General features: G+C 42.5%; 1 protein-coding gene across 3 annotated transcripts in view; it reads left to right on the forward strand.

Moving 5' to 3' along the window:
* Nucleotides 1–10,216, forward strand: part of mideasb (mitotic deacetylase associated SANT domain protein b) — a 31,229-nt gene extending 21,013 nt beyond the window's left edge. For all 3 annotated transcript variants that reach the window (XM_080413745.1, XM_080413747.1, XM_080413746.1), the window contains exons 10-13: nt 449–592; nt 2,381–2,503; nt 3,442–3,638; nt 7,531–10,216. In XM_080413745.1, coding sequence (XP_080269871.1) covers nt 449–592; nt 2,381–2,503; nt 3,442–3,638; nt 7,531–7,768 — 702 coding nt within the window. In that variant the 3' untranslated portion in view covers nt 7,769–10,216. The remainder of the gene's footprint in view (nt 1–448; nt 593–2,380; nt 2,504–3,441; nt 3,639–7,530) is intronic.
* The last annotated feature ends 7,575 nt before the right edge of the window (nt 10,217–17,791 follow it).

Raw genomic sequence — 17,791 nt, forward strand, 5'->3', positions numbered from 1 at the left:
AAATACTACTTAAAGGGATAGTTCACCCCAAAAAAATCCTTATTTTCTATCAATTACACACCCCATGAAGCCTTGAATTCATTGAGAGTTTTTAGTTTTTGTCGCATTCCTAAGCCAATAATTTGATGACCGGCGGAGTCTCTGGTAGGATACTCAATGGAGACTCTTTGACTCCATCGGTCATCAAATTATTGGCTTAGGAATGTGACAAAAAACAAACAAACATGAATTCGGCTCCCTGGGGTGAGTAATCAATAGAAAAAAAGAAAAAAAAAGTCTTTTTGGGGGTGAACTATCCCTTTAATCTTTGTGAATGTGCAAACAAAAATCCACTCCCTGGCATTTGTGTCAGTGAATGTGTTTTTGCGTGTGTGTAATTATTATACACACAATATAATTAATGAGAGTTGTTCTTTTGAACTGAATAGTAATAGTTGTTTGTTCACAGGTGAGCACTAAGACGGTGTCTCAGTGTGTTGAGTTTTACTACACCTATAAGAAGCATGTGAAGATCGGCCGTAGCGGCACGTTGCAGTACGGCGAGGCTGAGGTCCCCGAGTCCAGGACGGCCGAAGAGGACCTGGACCACAAGGTCAGTCAACTTCGACCAATGGCATGCCCTTGGATTAAAGCATTGGTTCTCAAAGTGGGGTCCGGGGAACCCCACTACCAGGGGGTCCCCAGCAAAACTCATTTTAACCACTTTAACCATATTTTATACTTTGGCTATTCAAAAATAGCAGATCTACAAGCTCATAGCGCAGCACCGAGTGCCGCACTATGAGCTTGTAGATCTGCTATTTTTGAAAAATCCGGGCACAAAAATGTTTTTTGAGACAGGGGGTCCGCAGCCAAAAAGAACATAATTTTGGGGGTCCTTGACATGAACCACTGGATTAAAAGTTTTCAGTCGCCACGACTGATTTCAGTCATTTGGAATCCATAGAAGCCAGCATGTCTTTTATGGAAGCATGTTGCGCAGCTAAAACAGCCGATCTACAAGCTCTCAATGCGTCTGCGACGCATTGAGAGCTTGTAGATCGACTACTAGCAATTTGTTCAGAAGCATTTTCCATTCAATCTTAAAAGTCTCGGATATTTCATGCTTTTGTATAAAAGTCAAGTTTAAAGCCTCTGTCTGTGATTTCTTCACCTGGTTGGCAGTATGTAGAACAGCAGGAACAATATTACTAAAGCATCATAATGTTACATATTGTGTTAATTGTTTAGGAATCAGCGCTAGTGTGGGGGAGGGGCTCCTTTTCATACAGTTTCACAAATCGCACATTAGGACTTATCGGAGGTTTAATTTTTCTTTAATCCATCCAATATTATCCAATCAGGAGAGAGCTCTCCACAAAGCTTATTTATCAGCTTCAATTTAAATGTGAGAGTAAGACTATATACTTACACACATATATATGTGTGTAAGACCAGAAATGACTGCAAGGTTGGAATTGAGATTGAGAGGTCATTCACCCTGGTGATAATTTAATATTCAGTCCATTACTTAAAGTAATTTAATATTCAGTCCATTACTTAAGGGAACCCAGGCTAATAAGCCTTATATGCCTTAATACAATATAATTGCCCTCTATAACAAAAATAATTAAAAACATCTTAAATATTCGATTTATTTAAAAGGGGGGACAACGCCCGTCACAAGTTGATGATGTAATTTGTCCAAGTGTGGCCCAGCAGTAAACAATCGTACTTAACCTAAACATAACTAAAAACAGCTTAATACTTCCTGAGGTTAATATGAACATCAAAACAATATTTTAAATACATTTTACATACTGTATGTAAAATTTTTATTTTTATTAGCACATGCATTCCATACATTCCATAGGGCTGGACCACACATGGACAAATTACATCATCAACTTGCGATGACCGTTGTTCCCCTTAAGTAAAAGATGAACTATTGAAAAAGAAAAAAAAAGTTATAAAGGGCAATTATAATGTATTAAGGCAGTGGTTCCTAAACTTTTTAGCTCGGACCCTCAAGGCTCACTTTTCACTACTTCTTTCCCTCTAATAAATGGATACATTTAATTTTTTATGGAATTCTTTAAAAAAAAACGTTAGAATTTCTTTTTACTTTACTTACTTAAATGTTACATTTTGGGTGATTTTTTGTTTTTTAATCTCTTGAAATAATAACAATTAAAAACAAAATGTAGGAAACAAGAAATAAATAGGTATTTACTCGCAACCCATATAAATTGGGAAACAGTGTATTAAGGCATATAAGGCATATTAGCCAGGGATCCTTTTAAAAAGTCAATCACAGAGATGAATCTGCAGGTTGCCTTTTTAATTTGTGGGTATATTCTAGGCAATCTGCTAATTCCACTGTGCTTCCTTGGCCCAACAGGGTTCTCAGAGACTAGACTGTCGGCGGGTGGAGGAGGACAGCAGGAAGTGGGAGGGGTCAGCTGACAGGAAGCCGGAAGTCGGTCCCAACAGAGTGACACAGAACCTGCAGGCCACTGAGAATGTGAGTGGGAGAGCACTCACAATCCATGATGAATGGATTTGATAGAATATTAAATAAATGTGTCACACCATAAATGTGGTAAAAATATCGGCTAAGACACACATTAACGTTTCATTCAACACGATGCTTATCGCAAGGGACATGATATAAAAGTGTGTGTGAAGTTCTTTAGCATAATTCTGTATATTCCTTACATTCATCATTCACTATCTCTGCTAAGGGGAGTGCCATCACTTTACGGGATCCCCTTATACTTTTTAATCAGATCCTCTCTATGCTTTCATAATGGTATATGCCATGGATGATGCTTCATTTCGGGAACAAACCCACCTATTGTCTAGTAAAAACTAGCCTGCTTTAGGCCTGACTTCTCTGCCATGCTGAACCCCTGTCTGACTCAACAAGAATGTCAGAGAGGTCATAGGTTTGCTGCCCTCTACTGGTCGCTATTATTAGTTGTTTTTTGGCTGCTGTCCACCCTGGATTGTGTAACCTCAACATGTCTGTCAGCAAACAATGACTCGTCAAGAAACCTTTATCCCATTTTTCTGATTGCGCTTGAACTCGATTAGCGTCCATAATAAGCTGTTGACAAAAGTGCTCAGCTTCTTAGTTGATTTGGCTCGTCAGCTGTGCCCCATTTCAGCTGACATTGTGATTTGATTGTTTTGTCAGTCTAACCATAAGCAGTATTGGCATTAGATTTTAATAGGGTTCATGTTAGTTTTGGAATTTTAGCTGGACTCAGTGTGTATATATGGCAATCACTTGCTCTTGCAATTGCAAGCACTTTCATTATCAAAAATGTATGTATTGTAAAATAACCTTTACACGATGCAACTGTTGCGCAACTGCATTTATTTGCGACGCTTTGTATGATTGACACTCGTGTGTTATACACGATCCAATTTAAATTAAGTTTCACTCTATGTGTGCAGGCTGCAGCGCTGCTGGTTCGGAAAGGCCAAGAGGATGTAGGGAGGGACCAGCCTCTTTCCCGGGTCATCCAACCTCCTCAACCTCCACAACCCCCACCTCCCAGCTCCATACCCAAACCACGCAAGCCCGGCCCACCTGCGGCCAGTAAAGCCCCTGCCAACCAAGAGGGAGAGTTCCCCTGCAAGAAATGTGGCAGGTCAGTGTTTGAATCACACGCCATGCAAAATCCTGTGTTATTTTAACACAAGAGTGACAAAAAAATTACACTGAGTTTAAATACTCACTCCAAGTTCTACTTAACATAATTAAGTTACACAAAACATGAGTCTCTCTCCTGAAATTATTGATAATTAAACATTATTAATACATTATGTGTGGATTAATACATTATGTGTGGAAAAAATACAGCCATGGACGACTATAAAGGCATCCAAACTGGATATTGTCTTTGGATATGTACTCAAACAAAATGAGTATGACTTTATTAAATCTGAAATGTGACTGTTTATCAGTTGGCAACTTTCTTTTCCAAGAAAAGTCTTACTCAATAGCTGCAATGTTCAAGAGATCAGTATCAATTTGTGGTTTATTTGCCTCCAAATTGTAGGATCTTAATGATATCCCACCATATATTATGACATAGCACCAGAAAATTGCAATGCATAACTTGTTTACATTGTGCAATTTGTGCATTAGGGAGGGTTGAATAAATCAGTGATATTGCATTTCCTCCCTATCTACAGCTGTACAGGGATTTGTCTTGGAAATATTTGTCCAAAGATATTGATGCAGACTTGGTAACATAAGATGAAAAAATACAGATATACTATCCAGCATTCAATCACAGCATGCACAGAGGCAGCAAGCATGCAACGGTGCATTTGAGCACTGAGTCAGCAAGCATGCAACAGTGCATTTGAGCACTGAGTCAGCAAGCATGCAACAGTGCATTTGAGCTTTGAAGCAGCACGCATGCAACAGTGCATTTTAGCACTGAGTCAGCAATCATGCAACAGTGCTTTTAAGCAGCAGATTTTGATATATAGTTGCACTGAGTGAGTGCACAGTGAACTTCTTAGTCCATTAATCCATTTGTCCTACGTTCCATTTGGTTACATTTGTACACTGAGTTAAATCAACACTGAGGATTTTGCTGTGCAGGGTAGAATCGCATGCCATACATTGTGAACATAGTGTGAGACACAGACAGAGTTCCTTTCACTTGAGTGGGGTAGCATTCAAGACGTGAGGAGATGTGCTTATAGAGCATGTGGGCAAGCAGCCAATGCGTGCTATTGTCTTTATGACGTTTTTTGGGCTGCCAGCACTTTCCTGCCATGCATTTCTATGGTAAAGACAAGCTAGATGTGCTCCTCTTCCCAGCGTGGGTGCCTCAAGTAGAGAATAGTTCAACTTTTGGAGAGTAGCACCGCTCATCAATGTCACTTTCCTATGCAAAGAGTTGGAGTGGCACAACCACACGCGGCAAACATTGAGCAGAGGCGTCTCGCTGACAGTGCATGCGTAGAGGTCTGGACATGATTTCCAAAGTGCTCCACTGCACAAAAAAGGCTTTGTGTGTTAGCTGGGTCCTGGCTAATGTGGATCTGAATAAACATTGTCGTCTTGTTGCTTTGGGGACTCAGTTTACTTATGCAAAACTAACCTTCCTAATGCAATAGGACACGTTAAGTGTGGCTAATTGCTGGGATTGCATGCAATGGAGGAAACTCACTTTTAATCCACTGACCATACCAGTTGTGGGATTCTAAAACTCTCGATTGACTTTTTCTCCTTTATCCACAATTTATGATTGAGTACAGTACGGAAGTGCAATAGCAAGCAACCTCAGGATAATGCCTTGTTGTCATAGTGACTTGTAGAGTTGACAAGTTACCAACCATGGCTGATATCTACCAGCGTTTGGCAGGTGTTTGGTATAATATTCCAGGAGTGCATCAGTTAATCGAACTAATCGATTTAATCAAGAATACAAAATAATCGATAATTTACCCAAAATAATCAATTTATAACCGATCCCTATTTTGCGCATGTTGTTATAGCCGAAAGTTTTCAAAATAATTCAAAAAGTAATAAGAAAATAATAGATAGTTGCAGCATTTGTTTGGGGATAATATTCCCTTAGTTAAAGTTCATAACCCATTCAATCCCATTCTGCCATTTTAGATTTTAGCTATAACCATTATTTTATACTTTGGCCATGCAAAAATAGCAGATATACAAGCTCATACGAGCTTGTATATCTGCTAGTTAAAACAAAATCTTGAACCTTTGTGCAAATCTTTGAATAACCTACACCTACATATATATTTTTTAAACAACATTTTTAACTCAAATCTTTAGGGGGGGGGCCCTGGATCAAAATGTTTTTGATGGTTAAAACCATCATACCCAAAATGATTTGTATTTGGCCACGACTCCATCTCAAAATAGATGAATCAACTGATTTTGTATAATCGACTAAATCGATTAGTCTGATTAACAACTACAGCCCTGTATTATAGAGTACCGAAGTCACCGACGTCACTCCCACTCCCCCTGGATCACAGCGTTATTTTTTGTATTGGAATCCCAATAGGGAAATCTTAGATCGCATCATATAAGAACTGTGTTACAAAAATAAACAAACCACCCCGGCCATTTTGTCAGGTGTGTGACTCTGTGCCGTTTACGATATTGAGTTACATTTGATAACGTCTGTGTTTGGAGAATGTTTTTCTTTCTTACTCTGGATAAATACGTTCTTTTTCACCATCAGTTGATTTGTTTATTTCTGGAACACAGTTCTTAAGATTCCCCTATGGGAATTCCAATACAAAAAATAACACTGTGACCCAGGGGGATAGCGCCCTCTAGGGGCAGTGATGTCAGACTTCGGTGCGCTATACACGAATCCACGGAGCGCTGCCCTGCGCGCAGCCATTGCTGCGGTGTCAACGCTCCGCGGACGAGACACCGCAGCAATGGCCGCCTACAGGCAGCTACAGGCAGCGCGTCTGTGGATTCGTCTATACTTTGATGTACACTGGTGGCGTGCAAAAATAGCAAATATAGACGATCTGCAAGCTCACAACGATGCGACGCGTTGTATGAGCTTGTAGAACTTCTATTTTCACTCCTTTCTTTTTATCGCTCATTACTCGTAATCAAAAAAGTTGAAAATAATTGGGATATTGAGTCGCGGTCATTTCCCCCAGGCCTAGCGGGCAGCCGGTATTACTAGTGACACTCTTCCACCGTTTGGACAAGGTGTCAGTAAATAGCGCCAAGTGTCTCTTGGTGTGTATGTGTGTGTGTTTGAGCCGGACACAATAATACCTGCCTGACTTGCTCTGATTAACTAGCTAGCTCTCCCATGGCAACGCCAGGCCTGTTATTGCCAGCCGTCTCCTAGCAACTGAAACACAGAGCAGATATGGCACTCCGTGCCCCCCTGCCAATGCAACTCTGCCCAGCGACTGTACATGATATGAACACACGCCTCCTTATCTTGATGTACTCCTCATAGTGTGTTCACAACTCTTATTTAATTACTTTGGGCATTTCATGATTTATTTCAGATCAGGTCAGTGTAGAGAGACAGGAAACCATTGGTCAGAGAGAGAGAGAGAGAGAGAGAGAGAGAGAGAGAGGAGAGGCATGCCAGACAAGACGGGGGTTGGATTTGAACCCAGGTTCAAATCCAGCTCTCACTAGGAGCATATGGTCTGTGCACCAACCGGCTGAGCCACCAGGCACCTGTACACACACACACATTTTTATTAAATATCACAAGATTCCAAAGCAACTTATGATATAATATTCAACAGTGAGACTTATTTGGTCAGAGTAGATGTAATTGCTTCTCAGATAAAAGTATCCAATGTCAACAGTTCTCATTCCTCAGGGCCCCCTCTGTCCCTTCTACCCTTCCAGGAAGTTAATTGCATTCACACTTCAAACTCCGCCTCCAACACTTAGTTTCCCGCCATGGTGCCCAAAGCCAGCCAACCACTAAATGAGTAGCGAGCCCGCTCTGACCTTTAACCCCCCCCCCCCCTCCCCTTCTCTCCTCTGCATTCATGCAGAATCTTCCTGAAAGTGAAGAGCCGCAGTGCCCACATGAAGAGCCACGCCGAGCAAGAGAAGAAAGCAGCAGCGCTGCGGCAGAAGGAGGCCGAGGAGCGGGCGGTGGCTCAAGCCGCCGCGACCGCGGCGGAGGCCGCGTTGGCAGCGCGGCAGCAGAACGGGACGCGGCAGGTCGCCAGGGGTGAGAGCTCCAGCGACGAGTCGTCGGAGGACGAGGACGACGAGGACTGGCACTGAGGCGTAAGACGTCCCTTCCCGTTCCGGGAGTGAAAGGAGTGCGTGATGGGGATTATGAGCCCGAGAGACTGAACTTGGGACAGAGTCTGCTGCTCCAGATGCGTGGCTGCTTTGAACCTGCAAGAGGAGCTGGTGAACTCTACAAAACGGGCCAGCAATCCTGCATCTATGATCTCCTCCAAAGGAGGATCCCTCTGCTGCATACCCAAGGCTAAAGCTGCGTGAGCAGCAGCCCACACTCCACTTGTCTCTGCAGGGACATGGAAGAAGTACTCACAGAGGGGGTTGAGAGAGTCTCTCGTGGACAGCTTTGTGTCCTTTTTTCATGGCACAATGGGATTCGCCCAGCTTGACCCTGTTCACAGACCTGTGCTGTTGAACCTGGGTGTAGGTGTGTGTCTGTGTGCACTGTGTAGGTACGTTTTGTGTGGGTGCGTGCGTGTGTGTGTGCGCACTTCCCAGAAGCTCCCTTTCTCTCTTTACTGTGCTTGAAAAGCTTTCAAGAGTTACCGCGTATACACACAGGGCTCTATGATGTCAAAGCAACGCCACTGCGCCGCCATCCAGACTTCGCATACCCACCGCAGTCTGCAACCCCGCTCTCTGCACTTTTTGAGCCTCATCCTGCTCAGCCAACGTTGGGAATTGTTTGACAGTACCCCGACCCACCCACCTACCCTTCTCACGATGAGCCACAGTATGCATTCATTTGCACTCATTTCGACATATGACCGTTATTGTGAATAGGGTGCAATTGGCGACAGAAACAAATAAATAACAGCAGAAACCTGGTGGTGAGACTTATAAAGACAGGCTGTTGTCACAGTTTCTCACCATGTGAAGGATCACTTCAGTCACAGCCGGGCCCATAGGCTCTGCAAGCTGTCGCCTGCTGGTCGGATCCCTTCCACTCACAAGGCTGCCAAAAGCTCACTTTGAAAGCATGATGCACACCAAATGGGTTCCTATTATTCTGTGCCGTTCATTCGGCTTGCGTTCTGTGAAATGCCCCATTTGTCACTTTTTGTTTTTTTTTAAACATCCCCTTCTCCATTTTGTTTCTCATTGTTGAGGCATGTAATGTTTTCAGCGCTTTTCATCTTGAAATGACAATCAATTTTACAGCGTTGTTTATTTTAATTATTATTATTATTATTATTATTATTATTATTATTATATTCATCTGCCAGTGTATCTATAATTGTTTTTTTGTGAATATTCATATTGTTGTTTATTATTATTACAACATGGTTTTCGACTGCAAAAATTATTTGGAGCGTTGCTCTTCATTTATTTGCAGCTTTTTATAAAAAATATATTTACGTTTTTCTTTTCTCTTTGCTCCTTGCTGCCTGTTTTTGTAACTGTGAGAATTTGAAAGCCAGAACAAAGTGACAGATAAAAGCAGAGATTATGTGCAATAGAACAACTTGACCCATGTTACCATGTCCCCCCCCTCTCTCTCTCTCGCCTGTAGAATCATTAGAATGAATGTTAACGACTGTAATGATACAGAAAGACAAAGGCAATGGCTAGCAACAGTTACTTGCGGGTCACAAGTACCCTGAAGGCCCAGTGTGCATCTATGGTTTTCTCAGTGTCAAGTTGTGGAACGTATATCACTGACTGGTCTATATCTATTAGCATATCACTTTTAAGACCCCATTAACCTTAAGCCACATTCTGTCGCCATAGCAACAAACGGGCTGAAGGTTTTTTGTTTTTATAAACTATTACAATGGGGAGTTGGAGAGAGAGCATATAGAAACAGCTATCCTATTACCCATTTAACCTCACATTATACTGGGTCTATGCACTGTGTGTGTGCGTGTGTGTGCGTGTGTGTGTGTGTGCGTGTGTGTGCGTATGTGTGTGTGTGCGCGCGCATTTGTGCTTGTGTGTGCGAGCAAGTGTGTGTTTATGAGCGTGCTTCGAGGTCAGAACTTTAAAATAGTCATCCAATCGAGAGAAAACAAAAGAAACAAATGTTTTTTTGGGTCTGTTCATTTTTATGTTATAATTTATATTTGGAACTCCTTTTCTTGTGTTGCCAGATTGTCGGGGGGGGGGGGGGACATTGTTCAGAAATGGTTTTCATGCTGTTTGACAGAATTACGGATGAAATTGATGGTCACGCCACGATAAGCCTAGCTGTAAACCTTCCTCATTTCATCTGGACATATTAAGGGAATTTGCAGAGGAGAAAAAAATGGTTTATTTACTTAAAGAATATGAAATATATATATATATATATGACTGAAATTCTATGTTTGCATACTTTCTATGCTATTTTCCTATGGGGTTCACACTAAATGATGAAATTGGAAAGGAATCTCAAGCTTTTTACTACAATGTAAGTTATTTGTTTTCAATTTGATTTTTACCACCTGTGTTTTTAGTAATGATATACAAAGCACTGTATATTAAAGTTTTACAATATTCACGAAATACATGTTCATCTCATTATTTGACTTAATAAAAAAAAAGAATCACTGTTAATTACCACATGCCTATCCAGAACAACTTGAAATAAGTTAGCTGGCACATGTTTAGGGGGAAATGGCTTATTTTTTGGCAACCAAAAATTATGATGCCTTATTTTTTCTCTTTAAGGGACAGAGTTAATTCACCAATTTGCCTCAAGAGGACAGCATTGACAAAGCAGTGATGGCACTAACATTACATAGGAAGACCAGAGGGTGGCGATGTTGTGCAGAAATGTAACGTCCAGCCAGCCAAGAAGCTGTGCTGCGTTCCATTAGTGCCCCTGTGTCTGATGGCTCTGATGTTGTGTTCTTCCCAGATGTGGTTGTTAGGCGGAGTCTCCAACTGGTGGTTACAGTTTGGATGCAGCGCTGATTTGTCCCTGTGAGTGTGTGGCCGTTACTGTACTGACGCTGTCTTGTGGTGGTGAACGTATGAATGTTTCACCTTGTTTATTGGGCATGCATAATCAGTTTGGATTGTATTTGGATGTGTGTGTGTGTGTGTGTGTGTGTGTGTGTGTGTGTGTGTGTGTGTGTGTGTGTGTGTGTGTGTGTGTGTGTGTGTGTGTGTGTGTGTGTGTGTGTGTGTGTGTGTGTGCGATGATAATAATAATCAACTATTTGTATAGCACTTTTCCAGAACAAGTTTACAAAGTGCTTCACTGACATAAAAACATATTATAGATTTGGTATTCAAATTTTCCTCTTACACAAGTTTGTGGGAATACTGAAGGGGTTTTTTCTTCTTTTATTATCCTGGATGCAGGAAAACGATGACAGCAGCTCCAAAAGCTATGTGCCGTATTGCAGTGTAGCTTGATAATAATCAAACTTGTCACCTGTTTAGGATGTGGAGATCTGACAGGGGGATTGAATGATGGAGGGGAGAGCTGCCAATAGCAACAAAGCTTAAGGCAAACAAGAACAATATGTGGCTCAGATGTGTCCTCAAACACACTCTGCGTCCTGCATGCCTGCTCCAAACCGTGCACCCTAAAAACCTGAGTTTATTTCACTCAGAGGGTGAACAAATGGAACCATATTCAAGGGTTCATTTGATTCCATCTGCAAATGCATAAGTTAACTGAGGAGGTTTCTGAACAGTGAGAGTTCATCAGTTCATCTCACAGCTGGAGAAAATCACTGATCAATGTGACTTCAAATTATTTTAATGAGAAATTCTCAATGGCAGTACAGACAGAACTCGGATCAAGCGCGTCTGTCTCGTGTGTGTCATACTCTTGGATTCTTGGACTATGTGCAACTTAGTGCAATAACCGTTTTAAAATATGGCTCGCAGATCTCAAAACAGTATGAGAAAAATTGTCATATATAGGAAATAAACTATTTTTGTACTTTCTGCCAAACTCATCTTTGATGATGTTAGGAACTTAGGATGTGCGGTCCATTCATCAGTGAGACGCACAAACCACGGGTTATTTTTCATTTCCACCCTTGTAATCAGCCCATCTCCATATCTCTCCAGGCACAAACTGCATTTGTGGAGAGACCGCCATGTGGCCAGGTGCTGTGTGTGTGTGTGTGTGTGTGTGCGCGCGCGTGTTTATGTATGTGTGTGTGTGTGTGTGTGTGTGTGTGTGTGTGTGTGTGTGTGTGTGTGTGTGTGTGTGTGTGTGTGTGTGTGTGTGTGTGTGTGTGTGTGTGTGTGTGTGTGTGCGTGTGCGTGCGTGCATGCGTGCGCGCAGGAGTTGGAGACAGGGAAATGATGCAGACATTTCTTACTTATGTGGGACAGCGAGTGGGTAGAGTTTGCAAGAGAAACTCTTGCAAACTCTACCCACTCTCGCTGTCTTTCATTCTTCCTTTCACATTCCCTCTCTTTTTCCATTCTTCCCGCTCATTCTCTTTCTCTCCTCTTTCACTGCCTCACCGACTCTCTTTCTTAACCTCTGTTGGTCTCACACACACACACGCACACGCACACGCACACGCACACGCACAGCACACACACGCACGTGCGCGCACACTCTCATCTTGCACCAATATGTTAAGGCAAAGCCAGGCTCAGCATTGAACTGTAAACGAAAGAAGACCCCTCTGCTCGCTGTCTCTCTCAAATTGAATCCATAAGTGGTGGTTCAGACCCCTGTCTCTGGAACCAATTGTACTACCCCCCCCCCCCCCCCCCCCCATCCCCGGAGCCTTCCCCCTGGGCCTCCCTTACTGTCTTCATTTTTTCAGCTTTCCTACTAATCTGTCTGTAAATGACGGGGACTGCCCTCTCTCCTTTTAAATAAAGAAGACATATCTCTCTGTTGGCTGGAGTCCTGGCCCAATATAGCCCTGAAGGCCAAGCAGAGTTGCGTGAGCTTTGGCCCTTAATCCTGCAGTCCAGAATTAGCCACTTTCCATACTACAATGACTTTAAATTCCAAAACATATGACGCACATGAATAGTAATTGCATTTTAGTGTAATTGTGTTTTTAAATGGGTGAAGTTAACATTGGAATGTTAATTTATTCTGTGCGATAGGGGGTTTCCAGAGGTCTAGCGGTTAATGAGACCACCCGCACCTGAATGTTCACATGCGTGAGCCAGCCAGGTGTCCTCGAGCAGGAGGCTTATCTGCTCGCACATTTTAAAACTGCTCTGCATAACTGCACAACAGCATCATGATGCATGACGCATCAAGATGCTCTACCTCGGTGTTTCCCAAACAACCGAGTAAATAACCCCCTTTTTAACCTTTAGTACCAATGAGGCCTCAGTTTGTGGGGCGCTCGGTGGGGTGACACAGGGGTAAAGTTCCTGCCCACCACGGCGGAGACTGGGGCTTTGAATCATCCACAGTTCATCTGGCTTGGCCGGGCGTCCCAGCGAACACATTTCGCCCGTGTTTGAGGTGTATGAACTGTGAAGTCAGGTGGGGAGTGCGGTCTCTGTCGCTGCACTGTTAGTCGCAACTGCTACTAACAGTGGCAATAGCCCCCCCCCCCCCCCCCCCTGTGTGGGGGGGGGGGGGGGGCTATGCAGCGGGGAAATTCATTACATCTTCACCCAGCTGATGGCTGCTCAGAACAAGGGGGTCTTTGGAATTGATAGAATGGCTAAATTGGGAGACAAAGAGACAAAAGAAGATAAAAAGAATTGGGGGGAAAAAGAAATGAGGCCCCAGTTGGGAAAACCTCTGCCTCATTATCCAACCCAGTGCAGGGGCGTCCTCCTGGGGTCTGGAGCCACTGATGGATCCCCTCTCTGTGTGGTTTTTTAAGGAAGCCGTCTGGCTGCCATACAGATGCTTATGGCAGCAGCTTACGGGGGCAAAGCCTCTTTTCTCCACTTACTCCACCCTTATTAGCAATTACACATCTGCTGAGACGGACTGAACACTGAAAACAGATGCCTGCCCCTCTGAATCATCATCCGGATCCTGTATATAGAAGACAGGATGGAGCGAGAGAGAAAAACAGGGATGGATGGAGAGAGGGAGGGACAGATAGACAGAACAAAGGGGGAGACAAGGATGTACAGTGGGAGAGAAAGATTGAGTGGGAGGTAATAAAGAAGATAGAAAGAGCGGTAGACGGAGGTGCTGTAGGGACAGAGGATTGATGGTAGGGTGGAACGGTCGGGAAGGGGTACATGGAACGGGGGAGTGAAACATGAAGGGTGGATGGAGAATGAGAGAGAGAGAGAGATGGAGGAGGGATGCAGAGAGGAGGTGAATGTGGAGGAGTTGCTTAAAAAAACATGCATAGACAATTACAGAAATAAGGACCAGATTCTAAACAGTAACACTCGCACACACACACACGCACGCACGCACGCACGCACGCACGCACGCACGCACGCACACACATACACACATACACACACACACACACACACACACCTCCCCCACATATTTGAGCATCTGAATTGAAACGTTCAGTGAGATTCACTGGGGAATATTTCATAGAGGTTGCAGTCAGTCCCAGTGTTGCCATTTCTCAAGAAAAAACTTCACATAAGACACGATTCAGGATTTCATGCTACACCGTGCTTCATTTGACCCTGGCGTGGACAAATGGTGATGAAAGGGTGATAAACTAGATACAGTACATGTAAACTTATACAAGAACAGTTGGAGGTCGTTGTTTTGATGTCACTAAAGCTGACTGCTGTACACAATGTACTGTACCTTACCTAGTGACCTAGTTCCTAGCTAAAGAAATTCACTATCAATTACTTAACAATGTGCTAATTGATCAGTCTGCTTAATTGATAAATCAGTAAAACAGCATTTCCCATTACTTCCCTGCTTCAAATTAATGCGCGTGCGCCCATTATCCAAACTAGAACGAGAACGATGCAAGTTGGAAATGCATGCCCCACCCAGTTATGCAAATTTTTATTGATAGAGGTAGGGTAGAAAGATGGCGGATTTGAAATAGGTGAAAAACAGGCTTCAAAACGGGTCTGCAGAAACCAATGGCGTCACTTTGTCCATTCTTTTTTACGGCCTATGGTACATACAGTAGGTATGTACAAAGATTCCTTGCATTTATTGTAAGATGCTGCCATCATGAAGAAAACCTCACAGTATAAGTTTGTTTGGAACTGAATATAAATTGTATTGAGGAATGTATGTGCTGGACAAGTTCCTTACAAATATATATAAATTATTACTACCATTTATTCAATTTAACTGAAAGGGCATGATTGTCCTCCGTAGTCATACGTACGTCTTGAATCTCAAGATTCCAAACAGTTCCCATGAAGAATGAAGAATTGTGAACTTTTGGAAATCCTTAATTAAGACATAGCCTTTAAGGGGAATGTCCAAGAATGAGCTGTCGTTGCAGTTTCACATTTGGGCAAGGAAGTAACCATGTAGTATAGTTTTATAGATCAAGACATTGACAAACAAATACAATCATAGCCTACGCTATATGGCTACATTTCAGCTGTCCATGCACTAGTCGTTCCCAGATTCACATAAAGGAGTTTGTAATCTGTGATGATCCTGGCCTCTAAATCAGTTTAACCACATGAACCCTAGCATCCGTTTTCTGGGAAAGTCATAATAGGCGAACATTCTGAACATTCTAAAACTTGTAGTGCGGCTATTTTCGGCAAAGACATTTGGTGTAGAGGGAAAGGGTTAGGAGGGGACAGAGTATAGACCCCTGGGGGCCCTTCGTTAACGAATGGAGTTTAAGTGGTAAAGTACGTATAGTCTATCAATACATATACATCTACAGCCTCCCAACAGTTAATAATACTGTATATGAATGCATAAACAGTACATCTATCTAGAATGAATATATTGTACAGTGCTGGATGGATACATGGCTACACGACACCACGTTAGAATTTGCAAGCCTGCTTTCTTTTATGATGAATTCTTGATGTTTTTTTTGTGCATCAGTTCAAAGCATTCTCTATGATACTCAGGTCAGGATATCAAATAAGTTTCCCAGGTCTCCAGCGGTCATATAGTGAACAGTCAGTTATTTTCCGTTTAACTGCAGGAACTTTAGAAATATCCTGTCATAAAACCGGGGGAAGAGACAGACTGCATGTCTGCATGCTGTGGTAATATCACGGTCTTTAGGCTATCACGATCCTCTCATTCATAATCTCTTAAGGGGACAGCAAATAGTCTAGCGTAAGAGTTCCTGGGCCTTGTGATTTGTTGCCATAACATCTTCATTTACATGTGAGGCATTTAGCTGATCCAGGGAAGTATGGTAGAAGTGATACAAATTCCTATCTCACAGTCTATGCAACCAAAAGGGTCAACAGAGCTCTAGTAATAGCCTACTACTTTGGCCCAGAATGATCACGCATGATAGCACAAAGTAAAGAAACAATAACTGTGGCCTGACGGCCATTGCCTCCTTAACAATTTCCTCTTAAACAAGACAGGAGCATAATTTTCCATGCAAATAGAGGAGGTGCAATTCAAAGAACAATAAAGACCCAAGCAAATCACACTGCAGACAAGGTAAATCACACCAAATTGAAGCCCCCATCCTCTTCCAGCTCTCTATGAGTTATAATAGCTGGAAGACACTTTGCACACTAATTTTCCACTATTAATCGTTTTATGGGGCTCATTTTGCAGCTTCATGGCAGAGGGTGAACCTTTTCATGCTGATGCAGCAAAACCTGGTTGGCAATTCAATCAGACTTTCCGACCTTAATCCTGAACAGGAAAATGTGTGATACTTATGCAGAAGTGCATTGCAAACCATCACTTCAGGAATGTGTATGTGCCTTATTATCACATAATTAACCACTTAAAAACCCTTTGTACTTTGTTGACCGGCATCCCCCAGGGTCTATCCTTGACCCCCTTATTTTTTCCTCCCTCTACACCAAATCACAAGCCCACATCACATCATCACATCGTGTTACCACGTGTTGTGAGCTTGTAGATCTTCTATTTTTGCCTAATGTTTGCCTATGTTTGCCAAATGTTCACCTATTATGGCATGCCCAGAATAAGGACGCTAGAGTTCAAGTGGTAAATGCAACAAAATATGTGCATGATATTGCATTATTACTATACATGCTGCATATTACACTACACTGAATTTTGTGTGACTGTGTTTTGATATTGCTATCCGCTAAAGAGATTGTGATGATATGTGTGAATAACAAATACATGTGATTCATCATCTGGAAACACCACCCAACAGCAGAAATGTCTGGACATTTTGTTGTTTATTGAACGCGTCAAAAACAGTTTCCTGTGCCCAGCCGAGTGGCTAATAGTTTGATCCAACATAGCCACTGTGTTCATTTGATTCAGCAAGTAATTTCTTTTACCAAAAGGGTCCATTTGGTTACATTTGCATACTCTCTGAGTTACAAGTGGATAAATTAAGGATTAAGGATTAAGGATTTTACTGAGTACTACCAAGATGGCAATTGAAGTATTTGCCTTTTCAGAATGAGATAGCTGCACTGTGCTGTCAAAACTACCGCTATCGGACTGATTATCTAAAAACAAAGAAATGCACCATGTAAAAACTGTCTATGACTAGCTCCAGCTGTCTGAGGTTGCCTCCTTCCCAAGTCCCTCAAAGTGGAACCATGTTCTTTTCTACAGTTTGACACTTGTCCAGTTGGCGCTGAATACAATCCAGTACAGTTTAACACTCCAAACCACAGCTTCAAGTCCATTTGCTTGCTTACTTTAAATTATCTATCTGGGCAGACGTATTGTACATATACTGTATGTGCAGTACCATTAAGGAATGAAAAGTCCCATTCTAAAATTCACACTGTCAGCTTCTCCCAGCTGATGGCTCCTCAGATGGTCTTGATGAGCGCTTGGGGGGAAGCTGTTATGAAGATTGAGGAATATTACACTAACAAAACAAATGATGGCACTTTTGACCAGTGGTTCTCAAAATGGGGTCCGGGGACCCGCAGAGGTCCTTGAGGAGATTCCAGGGGGTCCCCAGCAAAATGAGGAACAGTTTAAACACTCAAGCCCTATTTTATTTTTGAAACAAAAAACAAACATCTTGAAAAATCTTCTCTTATGGGGTGGGGTCCCTGGCGCGAAATCTTCTCAAATGG

Source organism: Gymnoscopelus braueri, assembly GCF_963280865.1.
Source record: "Gymnoscopelus braueri genome assembly, chromosome: 19".
Classification (NCBI taxonomy): Eukaryota; Metazoa; Chordata; class Actinopteri; order Myctophiformes; family Myctophidae; genus Gymnoscopelus; species Gymnoscopelus braueri.